Source organism: Pelophylax lessonae (genome assembly GCF_965119305.1).
Source record: "Pelophylax lessonae genome assembly, chromosome: 13".
NCBI classification, from domain to species: Eukaryota; Metazoa; Chordata; class Amphibia; order Anura; family Ranidae; genus Pelophylax; species Pelophylax lessonae.
Genome location: NC_138780.1, coordinates 98,032,317 through 98,055,153, shown reverse-complemented (window position 1 = coordinate 98,055,153; position 22,837 = coordinate 98,032,317). Strand labels below are relative to the sequence as shown.

The window sequence follows — 22,837 nt, the reverse complement described above, 5'->3', positions numbered from 1 at the left end:
ACAGAGTGACAGTTGAGAGCTCCAGCTTTACAGAAATCTACAACGTACTACCTCAAGCCAGTGCAAGGCGGGAGGGGAGTGTTCAGTGACTTTGCAGTACAGCAGTGTCAGTAATTCTACAATTCACAGTCTTGGGTCTTCTGGACTCATTATCGAGGATCCAGCACTTCTATCAAGCTACAGTGTGTTCTCAGTGTTAGTGAGCGTTGGCTGGTGTCAAGGAAGCGCCAACGGGCATTTTTCTAGGATTAAGTCCCAAGTGTAATTAGTTAAGCCTAAAGGAGTATCCCACTCATTCCCTTCTCCCACCCCCTTTTCTACAAACCACAAAACCAAGATGCCGGAGTCATCTATGTCTCAGTTCTCACACCCAGGGTCGCAGCTCACATGGGCTGGAGAGGTCACTGGTAACAATGGCAGACCCACCTCAGGCCACAGGCCTGGAAAACCTGCTACACAAGCATGTGGAAGGAGGTAAAACCCCGGACACAATCTGCATCCAGGATAGAACATCCGTGCATGTTTATGCATCTACCAGAATATGATTTCTTTTGGTGGCTGTACACAGCAGCGGTGGCTCCAGGGAGGGAAAATACCAACAAATTTTATGTCATATATGTGAATGCACCTGTGTGTATGGGAAAGTGGGAGGAACAGAATGCATTTTAAAACAGAAGAATGCTGGAACAATTCCTGACCTATACTGGTTTCTTGGGATGCTAATAAGTCTCAGAATTGTTTGTTAAACAAGCCATACTAGGGACTGTACTTCCGATTTATGGAGATATAGGGATGTAGTAGTTGCGCCATGTGACAATATGAAAAGGGAAAACATTTTCCATGATTACAAATGAAATGGGGCAATAGATGAATACAAATTAATCATTCAGCATCCAAGCAGTTAATGGCCAACTATAAAAATAACATCACGCACATTGCTCCCAGCAAAATACCTGCATAAGCTGAAACATTTCAGCATTTTTTCTTAGTTAAAATACACATACTTAACTGATGTGTTTAGCATTTGACCCACTAGAACATAATGAAACAATAAATCCATAAATAAAAAAAAACATAATTGTGCTTAACTTCAATATTGTTCCTATGGTAACCAGTACTGCAGAGGCTATAAAGTAACTTTACAAACAACTGGGAGGACCAGGGAGAGCTGAAGATCAGCCTTGACAGTAAGAGAACAATGCAAAGCAGCTTGTAAACTTCCACTACCTACAGACAGAGGATTACATACACTATAGGCATTCATCAGCTATATCTACTTGCTTCCTGTAGCAACCAATCAGCTTTCAATTGCTTTTGAACCTCTGGGGGAAAAATAAAACGTGCAGTAGTGAACAAAAACAACATGTAGCACTTTGAGGCCTAGCGTGTTAAGCCCCCGTTCACACTGGGGCGACCTGTCAGGCAACCTGGTCGCCTGACAGGTCGCCTTCCATAGAGAAGATGTGTACCCTTTCTAATAGGAGCAACACAAGTGACTTAGAAAAAGGGTCCGGAGCTTCTTTGGGGCGACCTGCATAGACTTCAATGTTATGAAGTCCGTGCAGGCCACTCCGAGGTCGTGGTGCGAAGTAGCGTCACCCCAGTGTGAACGGGGCCTTAAAAGCATACTCTGACCTGTTCCTATTGAGAGTATCTCTCCAAAAATTACATTTTTATCGCAGGGGATGCCTTAAATCTGACTTCTATCTTAGTGCAGACTTCTGGGAAAATTGATGAGCCAATCACACAAGCAGGAAATGATATTTCTGGGGTGTGGTCAGAACATTCTGTGTACAGAACACCTACAGGTAGCCATATCGCATTGCAATTTCAGAAAATTACAACAGCTGCAGATTGAAAAGGAAAGGTCATGTTTAATAATATTCAATTACAATATGATTTGTCTCACAATTGTATACGTTATATTGTTTTTTCTTTGCTATTTTTTCCCCCACGAAAGTGGAGTTACCCTTTAACCTGTCAGCGGTCATAATGTTATGGCTGATCAATACACATTTTATTTTTTATTCCCATTCAGTTGCTTCCTGGTTTCTGACCTTGGCCAAAAGGAAGCCATACATCCCACGAGTCTTTGTGGCCATTTCTTCTTTCTCAGCTAAAGAACACTCCCCTCCCTGCATGCCTAAGCTTAGGGTAGATGGATTGCAGAATATAAAATTGTACATGAATCATTTGCCCTTACTCAAGCTGGCTGTGGCTACAAATGCTAGGGGGTGACATTTGGGGGCGGGGTCTCCTGATGACATCACCTGGCGGCCACGCCCACAATGGCTATATAACAAGCTCCGGGGACCGGTGTTGTAAAATTTTGTCGGACCCGTGAAAAAATCGGACCTCGTCACTTCCGGTTATGGGAGTCTCAAGTGCGCATGCGCACCAGACATTATCTTGGTTTGGTAAACTTATAACACAGAGCGACCAGTTGAATGAGAGGAGGCGGGGCTGAGGTGGGACGGAAGACACCGCCGCGTCATCTGCAGAGCTGAATAGATGAGGCGGGACGGAGGTGCGGCCGTGTAATATATGCAGGACTTTAGCGACTCCTTCTGTTTTATTATCTTTACTAATTATCGTATTATTTACCCTTAGGATTTCATTACATTTAGTATTTCTTATTTTGCATTATAGAAATACTAAATGTCATGAAATCCGAAGGATAAATAATACGATAATTACTAAAGATAATAAAACAGGGAGTCGCTTAAGCCCTGCATATATTACACGGCCGCACCTCCGTCCCGCCTTCTCCGCCAGCTCTGCATATGTGCCTCCGTCGCACCTCAGCCCCGCCTTCTCTCAATCAGCTGTCCGTTCTCTGTTATAATTTTGCCAAACCTCGAAAAATGTCTTCTGCGCATGCGCACGGACGACTCCTATCAACTGTTTTGTGACGCTCTGTCACCCGAAGTGACGAGGTCCGATTTTTTCACGGGTCCGACAAAATTTTAGAACACCGGCATAAGCACCGGAGACATCGTCTGAGGAGGACTGGAGGAAGAAGAAGAGCCGAGGGCAAAAGAGCAGAAGATTGGACATCAGAAGAGCAGAAGAGCAGAAGACAAGAAGAGCGGAGAGGGAGAAGACCAGTGCAGAGAAGTCCGGATGAAGATTTTTAATAAACTTTCCAAAACGTCTCCTGTCATTATTTACATACACTGCCTTTTATGGGGTGAATGGGTAGGGGTACCCCATACCCATTCACATAGGGAGGGGGTCCGGGATCTGGGGGGGGCCACCCTTGTTAAATGGGGCTTCCAGATACCGAGAAGCCCCCTGCCCATAGACCCCCACAACCACCGGCCAGGGTTGTGGGGATGAGGCCCTTGCCCCCATCAACATGGGGGCAAGGTGCTTTGAGGTGGGGGGTGCAGAGCTCCCCCTGCCCCAAAGCACCAACACACCCCCCCATGTTGAGGGCATGTAGCATGGTATGGTCCAGGGGGGTGGGGCCACTCGCTCGCCCCCTCCCCCTTCCTGCCCTACCGGGCTGCATGCTCAGATAAGGGTCTGGTATGGATTTTGGGGGGACCCCACGCTGTTTTTTCGGCGTGGGGCTACCCTCAAATTCCATACCAGACCCGAAGGGCCTGGTTTGGAACCTGGGGGGGACCCCCACGCAGTTTTTTTTCCCCATTTTTGGCGTGGAGTTCCCCCTCAAGATTCTCACAGCGCAAGTCGCACCGCAAGTCAGATCATCCTGATCCGAACTGCGTTGCGAATTCCATTCAAATCAATAGGCTCCCATAGGGAACCATTGATTTTGAACGGAGGCAGAAAAAACGCTTCTAAAAGCAACGTGGCCACACGTGCAATAACGCCAATGGAAAAAGCTACTGAAAGCACGTTTAACAGCTGCTTTTTCCCGGCGTCAGAACTAGCTTTGCAGCACGTTTTTTCTAACGTCCCGTGTACATGGAGCCTTAAAAGTAAACCCAAAGGCAAAACTTTTTTTTTTTTTTTATTTTGGTTAGTGTAAGGGGGGGGGGGGACTATAACCAGTCCTTTTCCCTTACTATATTACAGTGCCTTGAAAAAGTATTTATACCCCTTGATATTTTCCACATTTTGTCATGTTACAACCAAAAACGTAGTTGTATTTTATTGGGATTATGTGATAGACCAACACACAATAGCACATAATTGTGAAGTGGAAGGAAAATGATAAATGGTTTTCACATTTTTTTAAAAATGTGAAAAGTGTGGCGTGCAAGACTTGCAGCTGTAATCGGAAAGGTGTTTTTACCAAGTATTGGATACAAACGCACACCACACTTTTCACAGATTTGTAAAATTTTATGAAGCCTTTTATTATTTTCCTTCCACTTCAAAATTATGTGCCACTTTGTGTTGGTCTTAATGTACAATCTTAATTATCTTAATGTACAATCCCCTTTAGATTTACCAAAACTAAATAATAGGAGGACACGTCATTTATCCAATCACTCTGTACCCAAAAGGCAGAGCCTTGCACTACATCAGGGGTGTCCTATGGGCTGAATGCGGCCCCAAAGAGTTTAGCACGTGGCCTGAGCCTATCTAGAGGAACGCTGGGGAAATAGGAGTGGAGAAATGCCGACGATGCTGTGAAAACATAGTTGATGGGTGAAGGTGTGCTAATGAGGTCAGCTGGTAAACATCGCCCTGTGTCTTACTGGTTTCTCCATCCCAAATCTACATATCAGCAAGTGATGAAGCTTTCTAAGAAATACAGGAAAGGCTAAACGGTAAGGCCTTGTTCTCATAATCAAAGAAAGCTTTTATTTTTTTAGCAACTGAGGTACATCAATGGTATATTGGTACATAGGAGAGCTGGCTTTTAGAAAAAAAAAAAAAAAAAACATAGCCTTTAAAGTGGAGTTCCACCCATTTTAGTAACTTTAGATGTATGTAATCCCCTTTAAAACTACTTTTACCAGTGGAAACTTTTTCTTTTTTTTTTTTTCTGCTAGGAAAAATACCTTATTTTCAAATTTATTCATCCTCTCCTCACTTCCAGGTCCGGCCGCCAATCGGCGATTACGTCATTCAGCGATTCGCAAGGGCTGCTGGGATGTATCTCATGGGAAGAAATCTCGCATTATTACACAGGAGACCGGCCGTGCTCTGCCCCGCCTCCGCCCCGCCTCCTCTCAGTGAGCTCAGTGAGGATATAATGCTTTCAGTCCTCGCTCACTAAGAGGAGGCGGGGCGGAGGCGAGGCGGGGCAGAGCACGGACTCAATCCAATGCATCCGAGTACAGCTCACTGAGAGGAGGCGGGGCGGAGGTGGGGCAAAGCACGGCCGGACTCCTGTGTAATAATGCGAGATTTCTTCCCATGAGATACATCCCAGCAGCCCTTGCGAATCGCCGAATGATGTAATTGCCGATCGGCGGCCGGACCCGCAAGTGAGGAGAGGATGAATAAAGAAGAAAATAAGGTATTTCCTAGCAAAAAAAAAAAAAAGTTTCCATTGGTAAAAAGTAGTTTTAAAGGGGATTACATACATCTATGCAATCCAAGTTTTGAAAAATGGGTGGAACTCCACTTTAAATTACACTTTAAAAATGTAATTCTGGTCATGCATACACTAAGATGTCAGACATATAGGCCACGCATTGTTTTCAGTGTGTAATGAGACCTATAGATGTGGATTGTCAAGGGGTGGAGCAGTAACATATAATCATTGTGTAGCATGCAAGCTACATTTAACAAATAAGGTCACCCATATAATTATAACTACAGTGATACAAGGTCTGAAAAAGTATCCATTCACACATGTAACATTTTATATCCTTGAACTTGGATACAAAACTCAAAGTTATGCTCTTCAGAGGAGATTTCCTAGGCCCTCCACAATGCCATTTCTAGAAGACACTCGGATGCTGCAACATCTCTGCACCAACAAGACAAATGTAGGTTATGTCAGGGCAGCGGTAACGCTGTTACTATTTTTACTATTGTTATGAAGAAACACCTAGCACACTGTCACTCAGGAGAAGACCGACTAACATCTTTCCAATGAATGGGCCTCATGCACACAGACCATTTGCCTGGCTCTCCCAGACGCTTCTCCTCCTGGCAGCGACGTTTGGGCAGAAAAAACTCTTGATGCTTGTAAAGGCGCGTAATGTGTTTAGGCGCATCAAGAGCTGGGGCGTTAATTTCATTGCCCAGAATAATAATTTATTCTGGCTATTAAAATGAATTCAAAAGTACTAAACGAGCATAGCATTGTGCGTTTACACGCCAAGCGTAATTTCTGTTCCTGGATGTGCTGGCGGGGGGGGGGGGGTTGGGTGTTCTACCTCTAAAGGTATATGTGCGCATGGACACCTAGGCTAACATGCAGGGGAGAAAAACACCCCTATGAGAAACAGAGCAGGCATGTCCAACATGCGGCCCGGAACTGCAGGCAATGCGGCCAACTACCACCTGACAATTATTTTTTATTTTTTTTGCTGGGGAGGAAGGAAGTCGGGTTGGGGGCATGGCCACAGTGGCTTCCAACTAACGGTAGACAGAGGCTGCCTTGGGGGGGGGGAGGGGGGGGGCGGAGGACAGGCGAGCATGTGCAGTGTTTCTGACTCCTACCACCAGGACCACTTCAAATCACTGTAGTGGTCATGGTGGTTAGAGTGTTCCTTTAATATCTCTCAGAAGAAGTAAACCTCTGTATACCAATTCCATTTCATTTGATCATCCTCTACTTGTGTTAAATTAGGGGGGCACAGCAGCGCGGGAAGGGCGCGGCAGTGTTTTATTACTTATATACCTAAACTAAATTATATATTTTATATGTGGCCTGAGAAAATTTCTCTACACTCAATGTGGCCCAGAGAAGCCAAAAGGTTGGACACCCATGCATTAGAGGGAATGACAATAGTAATGGGATAGACCAGAGGCCTTCAAACTATGGCCCTCCAGTTGTTCAGGAACTACAATTCCCATCATGCCTACTCATGTCTGTGAAAGTCTAAGTTTTACAATGCCTCATAGGCAGGGCAGCCAGAAATTTTGGGGCCCCTTACACAGCTTTAGGCCTGGGCCCTCTGGGCCTGACCACCAGGTTACATCCTCCTCCTCTGCGGGGGCCTGTGAATGCATATGATTGGCTGCTAGGTTGCCAGGCGGTCCTAGCAACCAATAATTTTGACAGCAGTAGCCAGCGGTAGGATGAGAGTCAGGAGCCAGTGCAGCCGGTGGCACCAGCGGGAGTCGGACTAGTTGTCAGTGTAGGGGAGGAAAGGAACAAAAGAGGTGCCAACTTGGAGCACGGGGCATCCCGAGGGACTGGGCCCCCAGGGACACCCGGGCCCCCTACATCTGTATGGGCTGTACCCCCCTGATGGCAGCCCTGCTCATAGGACTTGTAGTTCTGCAACAGCTGGAGGGCCGTAGTTTGAAGATCCCTGGGATAGACATTCAAGCAGGCTCCAGAAGCCATCTTGGAAGATCCTAAAACATGTACTGCATCTACCTTTCTTTACAGCAAAAGTTTACTTTCAGACAAGGTGCACTTATTCTTTTTGCCCCTTTTGCCCTGACCTAAACAATTCCTTCCATAGATGTATACTTACCAAGATCCCAAGGCGACAGCCTCCCTTTTTTTTTACATTGAAAGGCAGTGCAAAGCTCCCTCTCCTGGGTGCACCTGCCTAGAAAGGTCTAAAGGCCCGTACACACGTACCGATCGTCGGCATACAAACGTCGGCGGACGAAAGATCTGCCGATTGTACGCTTGTTAGTATGGTGCCTCCGACAGCCGTCAGCGCACATTCTGCGGACAAGAGTCTGTCTTGCAAGCATTAAAATTTTTGTATGCCGACACCAGAGCGGCCGATTGTTCGCCAGTCAGTACAGAATTCGGACGACAGACCGCAGATTTGCAAGACTGGGCATGCTCAGAAAAGAAAAAACACAGGGAAAGTTAACCATTACATGACATCACTTCTGCAGTCGGCTGTAGTCGGCGGACAAAATTCTTGTGCTGTCTTTGCACTTTTCAACAGACACCGACAGCCCAGGGACAAATGACAGCCGATCGTTCGCTGACGATCGGTACGTGTGTACGGGCCTTTACAGACATCAATGGGGTTGTTCTTCTGTCTCCTGTCCAGGAGACGGCCCGATAGATATCTATGAGGCTGTAATATACAGGTGTAGCCAGGAAATGGAACATTTCCCCATCTGATGTAAACAAGCTAAGGAAGCCAAGGCTATCGGACCTCAGCAAGTATTTATCTGTAGAAAGAGGGTGAGACTGTTAAGGTCAGGGAAAAGGGGCAAAAAGAGTAAGTGCACCTATTCTTTAAAGCGGATTGTCACTCCCTTTTTTAACTAGTCGATCTTACTATCCCCTTTAATTAAAAAGAAAACTTTTTTTTGGGGGGGCAAGAATGACATCCCCCCGTGCACAAAGCCTCCTGGGATAATCACATTAAGTATCCCAGAAGTCCTGGGGGCTGTGTGGAACCCATTGCACACAATGACGTGACAAGAAATATGTCAACTTTGCAATAGAAGTTGACTTTGTGTTGCGGGAGGAGTGCTGGTCACATGACCATTGCATCACTGTCTTTTTTATACCCAGCTGAAAATGTATACTGGGACAACACATTATCTGAGCAAACAATTTTCACTTTTTGCATCTGAAATATTTGTCATCATCGTCTGGCCTGTGTGTGGTAAATATTCACTAGGCACACTGTCAAGTCATAGCGGCGTGCAGTGCTGAATCAAGCCTCTCGCACACATTTCCTCTGAACAGTTTGTTTTCAGTCTGTTTGTGAGAAGTAGGTCTGCTGGTACGTTTCCTCTCTTCCTTTGAACAGACACAGCTCTTCCTACAAGTCGCTCAAAGAACTGAAAACACAGACGTCGCACAATTTCTACACACAGATCAGCTCTAGGACTGCTCCTCCCTTCCCTCAGTGCCATAAGGGATGCCAGCTTCTCTGTATGAGGTGTACTCCCTTCCCTCAGTGCCATAAGGGATGCCAGCTTCTCTGTATGAGGTGTACTCCCTTCCCTCAGTGCCATAAGGGATGCCAGCTTCTCTGTATGAGGTGTGCTCCCTTCCCTCAGTGCCTTAAGGGATGCCAGCTTCTCTGTATGAGGTGTACTCCCTTCCCTCAGTGCCATAAGGGATGCCAGCTTCTCTGTATGAGGTGTACTCCTTTCCCTCAGTGCCATAAGGGATGCCAGCTTCTCTGTATGAGGTGTACTCCCTTCCCTCAGTGCCATAAGGGATGCCAGCTTCTCTGTATGAGGTGTACTCCCTTCCCTCAGTGCCATAAGGGATGCCAGCTTCTCTGTATGAGGTGTACTCCTTTCCCTCAGTGCCATAAGGGATGCCAGCTTCTCTGTATGAGGTGTACTCCCTTCCCTCAGTGCCTTAAGGGATGCAAGCTTCTCTGTATGAGGTGTACTCCCTTCCCTCAGTGCCATCTTCTCTGTATGAGGTGTGCTCCCTTCCCTCAGTCCCAGCTTCTCTGTATGAGATGTGCTCCCTTCCCTCAGTGCCATAAGGGATGCCAGCTTCTCTGTATGAGGTGTACTCCTTTCCCTCAGTGCCATAAGGGATGTCAGCTTCTCTGTATGAGGTGTACTCCCTTCCCTCAGTGCCATCAAAGGATGCCAGCTTCTCTGTATGAGGTGTGCTCCCTTCCCTCAGTGCCATAAGGGATGCCAGCTTCTCTGTATGAGGTGTACTCCCTTCCCTCAGTGCCTTAAGGGATGCCAGCTTCTCTGTATGAGGTGTGCTCTCTTCCCTCAGTGCCTTAAGGGATGCCAGCTTCTCTGTATGAGGTGTACTCCCTTCCCTCAGTGCCTTAAGGGATGCCAGCTTCTCTGTATGTGGTGTACTCCTTTCCCTCAGTGCCATAAGGGATGCCAGCTTCTCTGTATGAGGTGTACTCCCTTCCCTCAGTGCCATAAGGGATGCCAGCTTCTCTGTATGAGGTGTACTCCTTTCCCTCAGTGCCATAAGGGATGCCAGCTTCTCTGTATGAGGTGTACTCCCTTCCCTCAGTGCCATAAGGGATGCCAGCTTCTCTGTATGAGGTGTACTCCCTTCCCTCAGTGCCATCAAGGGATGCCAGCTTCTCTGTATGAGGTGTACTCCCTTCCCTCAGTGCCTTAAGGGATGCCAGCTTCTCTGTATGTGGTGTACTCCTTTCCCTCAGTGCCATAAGGGATGCCAGCTTCTCTGTATGAGGTGTACTCCCTTCCCTCAGTGCCATCAAAGGATGCCAGCTTCTCTGTATGAGGTGTGCTCCCTTCCCTCAGTGCCATAAGGGATGCCAGCTTCTCTGTATGAGGTGTACTCCCTTCCCTCAGTGCCATCAAGGGATGCCAGCTTCTCTGTATGAGGTGTGCTCTCTTCCCTCAGTGCCATAAGGGATGCCAGCTTCTCTGTATGAGGTGTACTCCCTTCCCTCAGTGCCATCAAAGGATGCCAGCTTCTCTGTATGAGGTGTGCTCTCTTCCCTCAGTGCCATAAGGGATGCCAGCTTCTCTGTATGAGGTGTACTCCCTTCCCTCAGTGCCATCAAGGGATGCCAGCTTCTCTGTATGAGGTGTGCTCTCTTCCCTCAGTGCCATAAGGGATGCCAGCTTCTCTGTATGAGGTGTACTCCCTTCCCTCAGTGCCATCAAGGGATGCCAGCTTCTCTGCATGAGGTGTGCTCTCTTCCCTCAGTGCCATAAGGGATGCCAGCTTCTCTGTATGAGGTGTACTCCCTTCCCTCAGTGCCATCAAGGGATGCCAGCTTCTCTGTATGAGGTGTGCTCTCTTCCCTTAGTGCCATAAGGGATGCCAGCTTCTCTGTATGAGGTGTACTCCCTTCCCTCAGTGCCATCAAGGGATGCCAGCTTCTCTGCATGAGGTGTGCTCTCTTCCCTCAGTGCCATAAGGGATGCCAGCTTCTCTGTATGAGGTGTACTCCCTTCCCTCAGTGCCATCAAGGGATGCCAGCCTCTCTGTATGAGGTGTACTCCCTTCCCTCAGTGCCATCTTCTCTGTATGAGGTGTACTCCCTTCCCTCAGTGCCAGCTTCTCTGTATGAGGTGTGCTCCCTTCCCTCAGTGCCATAAGGGATGCCAGCTTCTCTGTATGAGGTGTGCTCCCTTCCCTCAGTGCCATAAGGGATGCCAGCTTCTCTGTATGAGGTGTACTCCCTTCCCTCAGTGCCATCAAGGGATGCCAGCTTCTCTGTATGAGGTGTACTCCCTTCCCTCAGTGCCATAAGGGATACCAGCTTCTCTGTATGAGGTGTACTCCCTTCCCTCAGTGCCATCTTCTCTGTATGAGGTGTACTCCCTTCCCTCAGTGCCATAAGGGATGCCAGCTTCTCTGTATGAGGTGTACTCCCTTCCCTCAGTCCCAGCTTCTCTGTATGAGGTGTACTCCCTTCCCTCAGTGCCATACGGGATGCCAGCTTCTCTGTATGAGGTGTACTCCCTTCCCTCAGTGCCATCAAAGGATGCCAGCTTCTCTGTATGAGGTGTGCTCCCTTCCCTCAGTGCCATAAGGGATGCCAGCTTCTCTGTATGAGGTGTACTCCCTTCCCTCAGTGCCATCAAGGGATGCCAGCTTCTCTGTATGAGGTGTACTCCCTTCCCTCAGTGCCATCTTCTCTGTATGAGGTGTGCTCCCTTCCCTCAGTGCCATACGGGATGCCAGTTTCTCTGTATGAGGTGTACTCCCTTCCCTCAGTGCCATACGGGATGCCAGCTTCTCTGTATGAGGTGTACATTTGCTCTAATAATGCACCATGCTTTCTCCTGTACTAACTGGCTACATGGAAATGGGCCCAGCTGTTCTATAGCCACAGGCAGAAATGTGAATGGATAAACAATCTACAGACAGTTGTGTAGGTTTGGAATCAAGAAACTGCCTATCAAAGGATCATGAGGGAAATGTGTGCATTGCCATTCCCAAATACCATCTGAAAACATCACTTCCCTGGTATTACTATGAAGCAAGTCAATGACCGGAACAAGTATGCAGTTCAGGAATCCTGACTTCACTGGCCGCCTACTTGCTCCAAGTTAGTGACTCACTAAATGCTGAAGCTGCAGGAGCCGCATGACAGCTAGGAAACTATTTCTGGAGTGTGGGGGATGGTAGTTCGCGCATTTCTCACAAGACAGGTTGTCTTTAAAGAACTGCAGGGAATTAGAAAAAAGAAAATCTGCAGTGTATAAACCATTCAAGTTTCAGGATTTGTAGGATTTTAAGTATCACTCATTTCTTTACACATTTCTTCAGGCCAGATAGTAAAACTTTCCTTGTACTTCCAATGCAGCAACAGGAGATCTGCGGCTTTCATACACAAAAGCAGCACCGCTGTCTGTCTGCCCCTCCTCCTCCTTGTCCATTCACAGAATACAAAGCTTTGAGTGAATGGACAAGGGGAGAAAGCCCCGGCGCTCAGAGCTGCTCTCCCCATACTTCTGGCCTCATACATAAATATTACAAGAATTACAACCATACTTAAAGTGGAAGTACAGGTCCCTCTCAAAAAATTAGCATATTGTGATAAAGTTCATTATTTTCTGTAATGTACTGATAAACATTAGACTTTCATATATTTTAGATTCATTGCACACAACTGAAGTAGTGCAAGCCTTTTATTGTTTTAATATTGATGATTTTGGCATACAGCTCATGAAAACCCAAAATTCCTATCTCAAAAAATTAGCATATCATGAAAAGGTTCTCTAAACTAGCTATTAACCTAATCATCTGAATCAACTAATTAACTCTAAACACCTGCAAAAGATTCCTGAGGCTTTTAAAAACCCCCAGCCTGGTTCATTACTCAAAACCGCAATCATGGGTAAGACTGCCGACCTGACTGCTGTCCAGAAGGCCATCATTGACACCCTCAAGCAAGAGGGTAAGACACAGAAAGAAATTTCTGGACGAATAGGCTGTTCCCAGAGTGCTGTATCAAGGCACCTCAGTGGGAAGTCTGTGGGAAGGAAAAAGTGTGGCAGAAAACGCTGCACAACGAGAAGAGGTGACCGGACCCTGAGGAAGGTTGTGGAGAAGGACCGATTCCAGACCTCGGGGGACCTGCGGAAGCAGTGGACTGAGTCTGGAGTAGAAACATCTAGAGCCACCGTGTACAGGCGTGTGCAGGAAATGGGCTACAGGTGCCTCATTCCCCAGGTCAAGCCACTTTTGAACCAGAAACAGCGGCAGAAGCGCCTGACCTGGGCTACAGAGAAGCAGCACTGGACTGTTGCTCAGTGGTCCAAAGTACTTTTTTCGGATGAAAGCAAATTTTGCCTGTCATTCGGAAATCAAGGTGCCAGAGTCTGGAGGAAAACTGGGGAGAGGGAAATGCCAAAATGCCTGAAGTCCAGTGTCAAGTACCCACAGTCAGTGATGGTCTGGGGTGCCATGTCAGCTGCTGGTGTTGGTCCACTGTGTTTTATCAAGGGCAGGGTCAATGCAGCTAGCTATCAGGAGATTTTGGAGCACTTCATGCTTCCATCTGCTGAAAAGCTTTATGGAGATGAAGATTTCATTTTTCAGCACGACCTGGCACCTGCTCACAGTGCCAAAACCACTGGTAAATGGTTTACTGACCATGGTATTACTGTGCTCAATTGGCCTGCCAACTCTCCTGACCTGAACCCCATAGAGAATCTGTGGGATGTTGTGAAGAGAAAGTTGAGAGACGCAAGACCCAACACTCTGGATGAGCTCAAGGCCGCTATCGAAGCATCCTGGGCCTCCATAAACACCTCAGCAGTGACACAGGATGATTGCCTCCATGCCACGCCGCATTGAAGCAGTCATTTCTGCAAAAGGATTCCCGACCAAGTATTGAGTGCATAACTGAACATAATTATTTGAAGGTTGACTTTTTTTCTATTAAAAACACTTTTCTTTTATTGGTCGGATGAAATATGCTAATGTTTTGAGATAGGAATTTTGGGATTTCATGAGCTGTATGTCAAAATCATCAATATTAAAACAATAAAAGACTTGCACTACTTCAGTTGTGTGTAATGAATCTAAAATATATGAAAGTCTAATGTTTATCAGTACATTACAGAAAATAATAATGAACTTTATCACAATATGCTAATTTTTTGAGAGGGACCTGTATACTCCGCTTTTTAACTTTTACCTACAGGTAAGGCTGTAATAAGACTTACCTGTAGGTAAAATTACCTGCACAGTTTAGGAGATATTCACCCTGAATGCAGCCACTGACACCAGTGGCCCATGCGATCTGGGGGCCCGGCGGACCTTCAGAGCTCCTTGCTGGAAAGTGAACTCCCATATTAGCACACTATGCCATTGTCTTGCAGGGTGTTTTTTTTTTCTACTCGGGGATACTACCGCTTTAAAGCAGAACTAAACCCATCAATTTAACAGTTTTACAAAAGCTGTTATATTCTTGGCCTGCCCGGAATGTTGTCACATTTGCTTGTGCTCTTGGCCAAACTGTCAATCATCAAGTAGCTGGTGTCATAACTGATCACATGTGCAGCATTAGGCCAGCTGCAGATCAAACAGAGGCCAAGATGGCAGATTCCATGGCTAAGGAGAGGAAGGTTTAGTTCTGCTTTAAAGTGTTAGGCCCCTTTTACACAGGCGGACCGTTCAGATCCACCTGTTCGTTTTTTTTGGCGGATCTGAACGGTCCCCCATGCATTCCTATGGGGCATCGGATGTAAGCGGAGACATGTCCGCTGACATCCAACCCGATCCGATCCATCAAATCTGGACAGATGGAAACCCTATTTTCCATCCGTCCAGCGGATCGGATGAGAACAGACCGACGGTCCATTCTCATCTGATTTCCCTCATAGAGATGCATGGGGAACGGACAGCTGTGTCTCCGCACACAGCGCAGGGAACAGCTGTCACCCTCCTGCTCAGCAGGGGATTGGCGGATCGATCCCCCGCTGAGAAAAGCGGAGTCCGTTTGACGGACTACAAGTGTGAAAGAGCCCTTAATCAGACATGGGATCCTAGTCCAAACCCACCTGCCCGATCATGCCAGGAATGGGACAATGCACACCGCTAATCACAGGCATTGAGCCATTCCCGGGTTTGTGCGGCTGTGGACCAGGGAAATGTGTCACTGCCTGCGATTAGCAGTGTCAGCTTTCTGGCAGGATCAGGACTAGGATCCCAAACACACCTGAGCCCATCTATATAGACCCTAACATTTTAATATCAATAACAGTAGCTGACATCAGTACTTGCCTTGAGTGGTTTCATCTTCTTATGCTTCATCAATCCAAACCTCGCTATCCTAGTTTCCAGGTGCTTTCATTGCCTTGCAGGGTCCTATAGAGCCACCTTTGTGGCCTGCATTTGGGAGAAAGACTCTAAGCCGATGGTACGTCCCAACACGCACAGACAGCGCCGATGGTACGTCCCAACACGCACAGACAGCGCCGATGGTACGTCCCAACACGCACAGACAGCGCCGATGGTACGTCCCAACACGCACAGACAGCGCCGATGGTACGTCCCAACACGCACAGACAGCGCCGATGGTACGTCCCAACACGCACAGACAGCGCCGATGGTACGTCCCAACACGCACAGACAGCGCCGATGGTACGTCCCAACACGCACAGACAGCGCCGATGGTACGTCCCAACACGCACAGACAGCGCCGATGGTACGTCCCAACACGCACAGACAGCGCCGATGGTACGTCCCAACACGCACAGACAGCGCCGATGGTACGTCCCAACACGCACAGACAGCGCCGATGGTACGTCCCAACACGCACAGACAGCGCCGATGGTACGTCCCAACACGCACAGACAGCGCCGATGGTACGTCCCAACACGCACAGACAGCCAGGAAGGACAAGACAGAGCAGGTATGTGCATTGGCCATGGTGGGGATTATAATTATGGGATATGCATTCCCTAGGAAGACCGTCGGGGGGGGGGGGGGGGCTTTCAGAGAAGTAGTGATTGCATGCTCCCCGACCCCCGAGTTCAGGGAAGCAGCAAACCGGAATCAGGAGGCTGTGATGGTGAAGATTCCAAATTGTGTTTCTGGATTTTCCTTTCAGCAGCCATTTACTGTCCACAGCTCAACTACTTTTAATAAAAAAAAAAATGAAAACAAAGAATATGAGCCTTTAGTACTACTTCAATTTGCATACACCTCCTATGACAAAGTGTATGCAACCCCAACGTTTAAGATGCAAAATGTATTGTTAATTTGAAAATCTACCCTTCAAAGTATAGAATTATACTTTCAAAAAAAAAAGTTCTTCTGGGTTTCTATTTCAAACTGACCATGAAAGGACTGACTGTCGTGGTGAGTTTACCTCCCTATGATTGCTGTTTGGAGTTACAGGATGCTGTGCAGACACACAGGGTGCCTGTATCTCCTGTGGTTAGTTTTGTGGCCACACCCCCCTGCCAGTTTGTTTTAATAAGGGGATGGACTTCTTTACACATAAATAGCGGTGAAGTTCCCCAACTTCATATTACATCAGATGTGCTGGTTGGCATTATGTCATAGTAGGGTGGCCAGTGGTCTGAAATTATACAGTGGACAGGGCAGGCTTTCATGACACAGTGGGGAAGTAACTTCCACAGCCAACTATAGTTGTGACAGACTGGCTCCAACTGGGATCCACTGTGAAAACTGCAGCTGGTTTCGGAATGAAGCCCACAGATGGGGAGTTGCTGTGGGTGTTCTGTTAACCCGTACGCCCGCTGCTTTATTTAAAGTGGTTGTAAGGACTCAAGTCTTTACCTTCATGCATTCTATGCATGAAGGTATTAAACCTTCTCTGTGCAGCGGTCCCCCCCCCCCCCCAAAAAAAAATACTTACCTAAACCCCATTGTGATCTGGACAGCCTCAGCTCTCCGGGGACTCTCCCTCCTTATTGGCTGAGACATCAGTGGGAGCCATTGGCTCCCGCTGCTGTAAATCAAAGCCAGTGAGCAATGAGTAGAGACAGGTGGCAGGGGCAGAGCAGCGGCTCACAAAGCGGTGGCAGCTGTGCTTGGGTGCCCCCACAGCAAGCAGTTTTGCTCTGGGGGCACTTTGCAGAGGAGAGGAGCCAGGTAAACTTGCCTTTAACATGACTGTAAGCGTGCCAGTGTGCTAGGATTTAATCCCACCCCACACTGGATCTTCCCCAGTGTGTGCATATAAGGCTGACCCCTTACTAAATGGGGATGGTGACCTCCCCCCAAACTGTGATTAAAGGGGCCGTGATCAGGTTCTGCAGTCATGTGATAAACAATAAATTAAACAAAAGGGGGGAAAAATAAATGTGACGAATAGAATTGGGTTTTAATGCATTATGTACCCAAATACTTTACTTTGTATTGTACTGGTGATTTTGCCTGGAGTACAGCTTTAAGCTACTTTCACACTGTCAGCTCCGTTTTTCTCAGCGGGGGATCAATCCACTGATCCCCCCGCTGAGCAGGCGGATGACAGCGCTGTCTCTGCTCTGTGTGTGGTGACAGAGCTGTCAGATCCCCGCTGTCCTCTATGGGGGAATCTGATGAGAACGGACCGCCTGTCCTTTTTCATCCGATCCAATCCGCCAGACAGATAGGGTTTCCATCCGTCCAGATTTGACGGACAGGATCGGATGTTAGCGGACATGTCTCCACTGACATCCGATACCCCATAGAGATGCATGGGGCATCCGTTCAGATACGCCCAAAAAACTGACAGGTGGATCTGAATGGTCCGCATGTGTAAAGGGGCCTTAAGGAATTGTAGGGATCTAGTATTATCACAATGGCACTTGGAAGGCTTTTCAGAACAGCATTGCTTTATGAAGCAGGTAAAAGATAGAACAATTCTTCACCTCAACAGAACAGGTGCCAGACAGGTGGGACAGAACACCAAGAAGTGACCTCTCAGGAGGGGTCACACAGCACTGTCACACAAAACATACAAGCTGGGTTATGTGTACAGCAATGGAACACAAACCTTTACCATCGCACACAGAGGATCAATGCTGTACAAGAACAATGCAAGGCTCTCTATATTAGATCATCATGAATGCTGTTTTTATAGGTTACATCATTTACACAAACTGATGACAAAGAATATATCTGGAAACCGGCTTCCATAGCAGACTGATCACAAAATATCTCACATATTTAAAGCATGCAATAAAAACTGATTATGGACTCCAAATAAAGCCTGGCCTGCAGGAGGTACAATAATAATAATAATGATGATGATGTGACATCAAGACACTCAGACTTGGCAACGAATGGACTTGAAACCATCTAATGAAAATTCTAATACAAAACATGGATATGAAGCAGATCTAAACCCACACTGGATGACATGACTGAAGCAGATCTAAACCCGCACTGGATTACATGACTGAAGCAATGTCCGCCATGAACAATTCCTTTTATTTCTTCACCTGAGTGCAGTTGGACTCCTCCAGCCACTTCCTGTCTATATGCACTGACTCCAATCTTCCCTACACATCATTCCTGGGTAACCATGGAGACCAGCTGTCACCCCAAAGCAGGAAGTGTATGGAGGACCTCCATGGCGGGATCACAAGTTATTATTTCAACCAGAGCTGCAGATTAGAAAACATATTCCTGAAATGAACAACTTTTTTTTTTTTTTTTTTAATGAAAAGCAGATATTATGGAACGGGGTTTAGATTTACTTTCCATCCCTGTTATCAGCCAGGACATCAAGGGAGAGGGCCCCAGTGTGACGGGTTAAGACATGGAGGGGGGGATGTCAGTGATGGAGGAAGACATGGAGGGGGGGATGTCAGTGATGGAGGAAGACATGGAGGAGGGGGGTGTCAGTGATGGGGGAAGACATGGAGGAGGGGGGTGTCAGTGATGGAGGAAGACATGGAGGAGGGGGGTGTCAGTGATGGAGGAAGACATGGAGGGGGGGATGTCAGTGATGGAGGAAGACATGGAGGGGGGGTGTCAGTGATGGAGGAAGACATGGAGGAGGGGGGTGTCAGTGATGGAGGAAGACATGGAGGAGGGGGGTGTCAGTGATGGAGGAAGACATGGAGGGGGGGGGGTGTCAGTGATGGAGGAAGACATGGAGGGGGGGGGGGTGTCAGTGATGGGGGAAGACATGGAGGGGGGGGTGTCAGTGATGGGGGAAGACATGGAGGAGGGGGGTGTCAGTGATGGAGGAAGACATGGAGGGGGGGGGTGTCAGTGATGGGGGAAGACATGGAGGGGGGGTGTCAGTGATGGAGGAAGACATGGAGAGGGGGGATGTCAGTGATGGGGGAAGACATGGAGGGGGGGGTGTCAGTGATGGCGGAAGACATGGAGGAGGGGGATGTCAGTGATGGAGGAAGACATGGAGGGGGGGGTGTCAGTGATGGAGGAAGACATGGAGGGGGGGGATGTCAGTGATGGGGGAAGACATGGAGGGGGGGATGTCAGTGATGAGGGAAGACATGGAGGGGGGGATGTCAGTGATGGGGGAAGACATGGAGGGGGGGATGTCAGTGATGGGGGAAGACATGGAGGGGGGGATGTCAGTGATGGGGGAAGACATGGAGGGGGGGATGTCAGTGATGGGGGAAGACATGGAGGGGGGGGGGTATCAGTGATGGGGGAAGACATGGAGGGGGGGGGTATCAGTGATGGGGGAAGACATGGAGGGGGGGTGTCAGTGATGGGGGAAGACATGGAGGGGGGGGTATCAGTGATGGGGGAAGACATGGAGGGGGGGGTGTCAGTGATGGGGGAAGACATGAGGGGGGGGGGTGTCAGTGATGGGGGGAAGACATAGAGGGGGGGTGTCAATGATGGGGGAAGACATGGGGGGGGGTGTCAGTGATGGGGGAAGACATGGAGGGGGGGTGTCAGTGATGGGGGAAGACATGGAGGGGGGGGTGTCAGTGATGGGGGAAGACATGGAGGGGGGGGTGTCAGTGATGGAGGGGGATGTCAGTGATGGAGGGGAAGGTGAATGATGAGTGGGGTACAGGCAGAGAAGTTGCTGACAGTCCGGTACACACACAGGACAACACACAGGACAGACAGCCCGGTACACACACAGGACAACACACAGGACAGTCCGGAGGCCTCACCTTCTGGTCCACGATGGAGCAGGCCATCTCTCTGACGGCCCCCAGGCTCAGCTCCCCGGGTTCTGGCAGGACGACAGGCTCCCGGCTCAGGCCGATCTGGATCTGGAGGGAGAGGCCGTGGCCCGCGGGGCTGGGCGGCCGGATGACCGGGGGGGCGCTCATAGACAGCTGGGCCCGCCAGCGGGAGACAGCGGAGGGGGACACGGGTCAGTGACACTCACACAGGCGGCACCCCGACACTCAGAGCCGCATACAGGCCGGAGAGTCACCCGCACATGTCCTTCCCAGCACAGCCCCGGCTCCCCGCCGGCTTACACCGAGCACACCGCCGCCTCTTTCCTCCCAGAAAAACTTTCACCAACAACAAGTCCGAGCGGCGCCCACACACACCGCACTCACACACATACACACTGCCTGACTAGGCGGGGGCCCCCTGCTGGACGAACGGCGACACCGCAACTCGCACGGCCCCCCTGCTGGAAGGAGTGCGTCACTGCATCCCGCACGCCCAGAGGGGAGCTCCCCGCCTGCTGCCGGTGACACAGGAAGAGATCAGAGCTGACAGGGGACACGGATCGGGGGGGGTGCTGTACTGCTGGTGTGGAAGATCAAACTCTGCATGCTTTGCCTGTCATAGGATGGGCACATTTTATATCAGATCAGCTCCACACCTAAACTCTAGGCATGTTTAGTGCTGGAGCATTCATTCATTTTAATGGGCAGAATAAATTAATATAAATAAATGAAGGCCAAAACAACTGACTCACTTAAATATGTCTAAACTCACCTAAATACATTTAAAAAATGAAGCTGTGGGCACATTGCCAGGAGAAAGGAGTTTAGAAAAGCTGGCCAAACACCCAACAGGCCTTAAAATGCAGTGTTAAGTTTGACATCAAATTTTGATTTAGTTTTAGTCATAGTCTTTTGGACAAAAATGCCATTTTAGTTTTAGTCGTATTTTAGTCATTTGAATTATTTTAGTTTTAGTCGTATTTTAGTTGACTAAAAAAGTGTTAATTTAGCCGACAAAACGAACACTGATCTCCAGTACATTTTAGTTGACTAAAATCAAATGGGTTTAGTTAAATTGTAATGCATTGTTTAGGCATTTCTCTAGAATTTCCAAACTTATTATATACTTCTGGAGTAGCCCTACGTTCACACCTTTGTGCATTTTCAGTTTTTCACTACAGTCCATTTAACATGTGTACACGTTAACACCTATGCGTTTTTCAGCCAATGTGTTTTTGAAAAGGGTCTAGGACTTTTTTCCAGCAGCAGATTGCATTGAGTGTGCAATAGACTTGAATGGAGTCATACCAGAAACGCAAATATAGCGTTTTTGATGAGTTTTGCGTTTTTTTTCCCCCTTTCACCACTTAAGCCCCAGAAGATGTTACCCCCTTCCTGACCAGGGCCTATTTTGCGATTCGTCACTGGGTGACTTTAACGGACAATTGCGCGGTCGTGCGACGCTGTACCCAAACTAATTTGACGTCCTGTTTTTCCCACAAACAGAGCTTTCTTTTGGTGGTATTTGATCACCTGTGTGATTTTTTGATCATGCGCTATAAACAAAAAAAGAGCATCAATTTTGCAAAAATAACAATATTTTTCACATTTTTTTTTTATATGAAATTCCCCCAAAAAAATGTAAAAATCAAAATTTTTTAACATTTTCGGCCAATTTGTTTTATGCTACATATGTTTGGTAAAAAAAAATCTCAAAAAGCGTATTTTGATTGGTTTGCGCAAAAGTTATCGCGTTTACTAACAAAGGGAAAGATTTTTGTCATTTTTGTTGTTTTTTTTTTTAACACGTAATGGCGGCGATCTGCGATTTTATTTGCGGTACTGCGACATTGCGGCGGACAGATCGGACCCTTGACTGACATTTTTGACACTTTTGGGGTTACCATTGACATTTCTACAGTAATCAGTGCTATACATATGCACTGTTACTGTAAAATTACACTGGCAGTGAAGGGGTTAACTTTTTTCGAGAGGGAGGGGCTATGTGTGTCCCTAGGGGCGTGATTCTAACTGTGATTGGCTGTGGCTTGAGATGTATGAACAGTGATCAACGGTTCTACATAATAGAACCGTATGATCACCATTCATACACCAGGGAGAATGACAGGCGGCTTGTTTACATTAGCCGCCTGCCTTTCTCCCTCTCCACCGACGATCGCGAGTGACCGGGTCCGCCGGTCACACGTGCGGGGGGTCCGTGACCACGCGGGAGCGTGCCTCCAGGGGCGTGCGCTCGCTCCCTAGACCCTCACAGGCTAGCGATGTAGTACTAGGTCGCTCTGCCTGTGAGGGGCTGACCGCCGCAGTAAATAGTCATGCGGCGGTCGCCAAGTGGTTAAAGACACTGTATATAGCTGGTTGGTAATGAGTGGGTTGGGAAGCCAGCACCCATGTCCCTTACAACCGATGACACATCAGCTATTAGCTGAATGTATAAAAAATAATTACTGCCCCCCCCCCGCTCCAAAGCACCCTCCATTGTTGGGGGCATGTGGCCCGGTATGGTTCAGGAGGTGCATGCTCGGATAAGGGTCTAGTATGGATTTTTTTATTTTTTTTTTGGTATGGGGTTCACTCCAAATTTATACCATGGTATGGATCGGGGGGGATTCCACGCTAGACATGTGCAGTTTGTTTCATTCTGAATTGAAATTTGGATGAATTTTTCGATATTCAGAAAATTCGAATGTATCCGACTTACAAAATTACAATAATAACGAATGTA

General features: G+C 47.9%; 1 protein-coding gene across 1 annotated transcript in view; it reads right to left on the bottom strand.

Annotated features, from left to right (window-relative positions):
* The window catches only part of PRKD1 (protein kinase D1), a 277,377-nt gene extending 256,874 nt beyond the window's left edge, over nucleotides 1-20,503 (bottom strand). The window contains exon 1 of the mRNA XM_082275698.1: nucleotides 20,077-20,503. Within this exon, the coding sequence (XP_082131824.1) occupies nucleotides 20,077-20,238 (162 nt within the window). The 5' untranslated portion in view covers nucleotides 20,239-20,503. The remainder of the gene's footprint in view (nucleotides 1-20,076) is intronic.
* Between the last annotated feature and the right edge of the window lie 2,334 nt (nucleotides 20,504-22,837).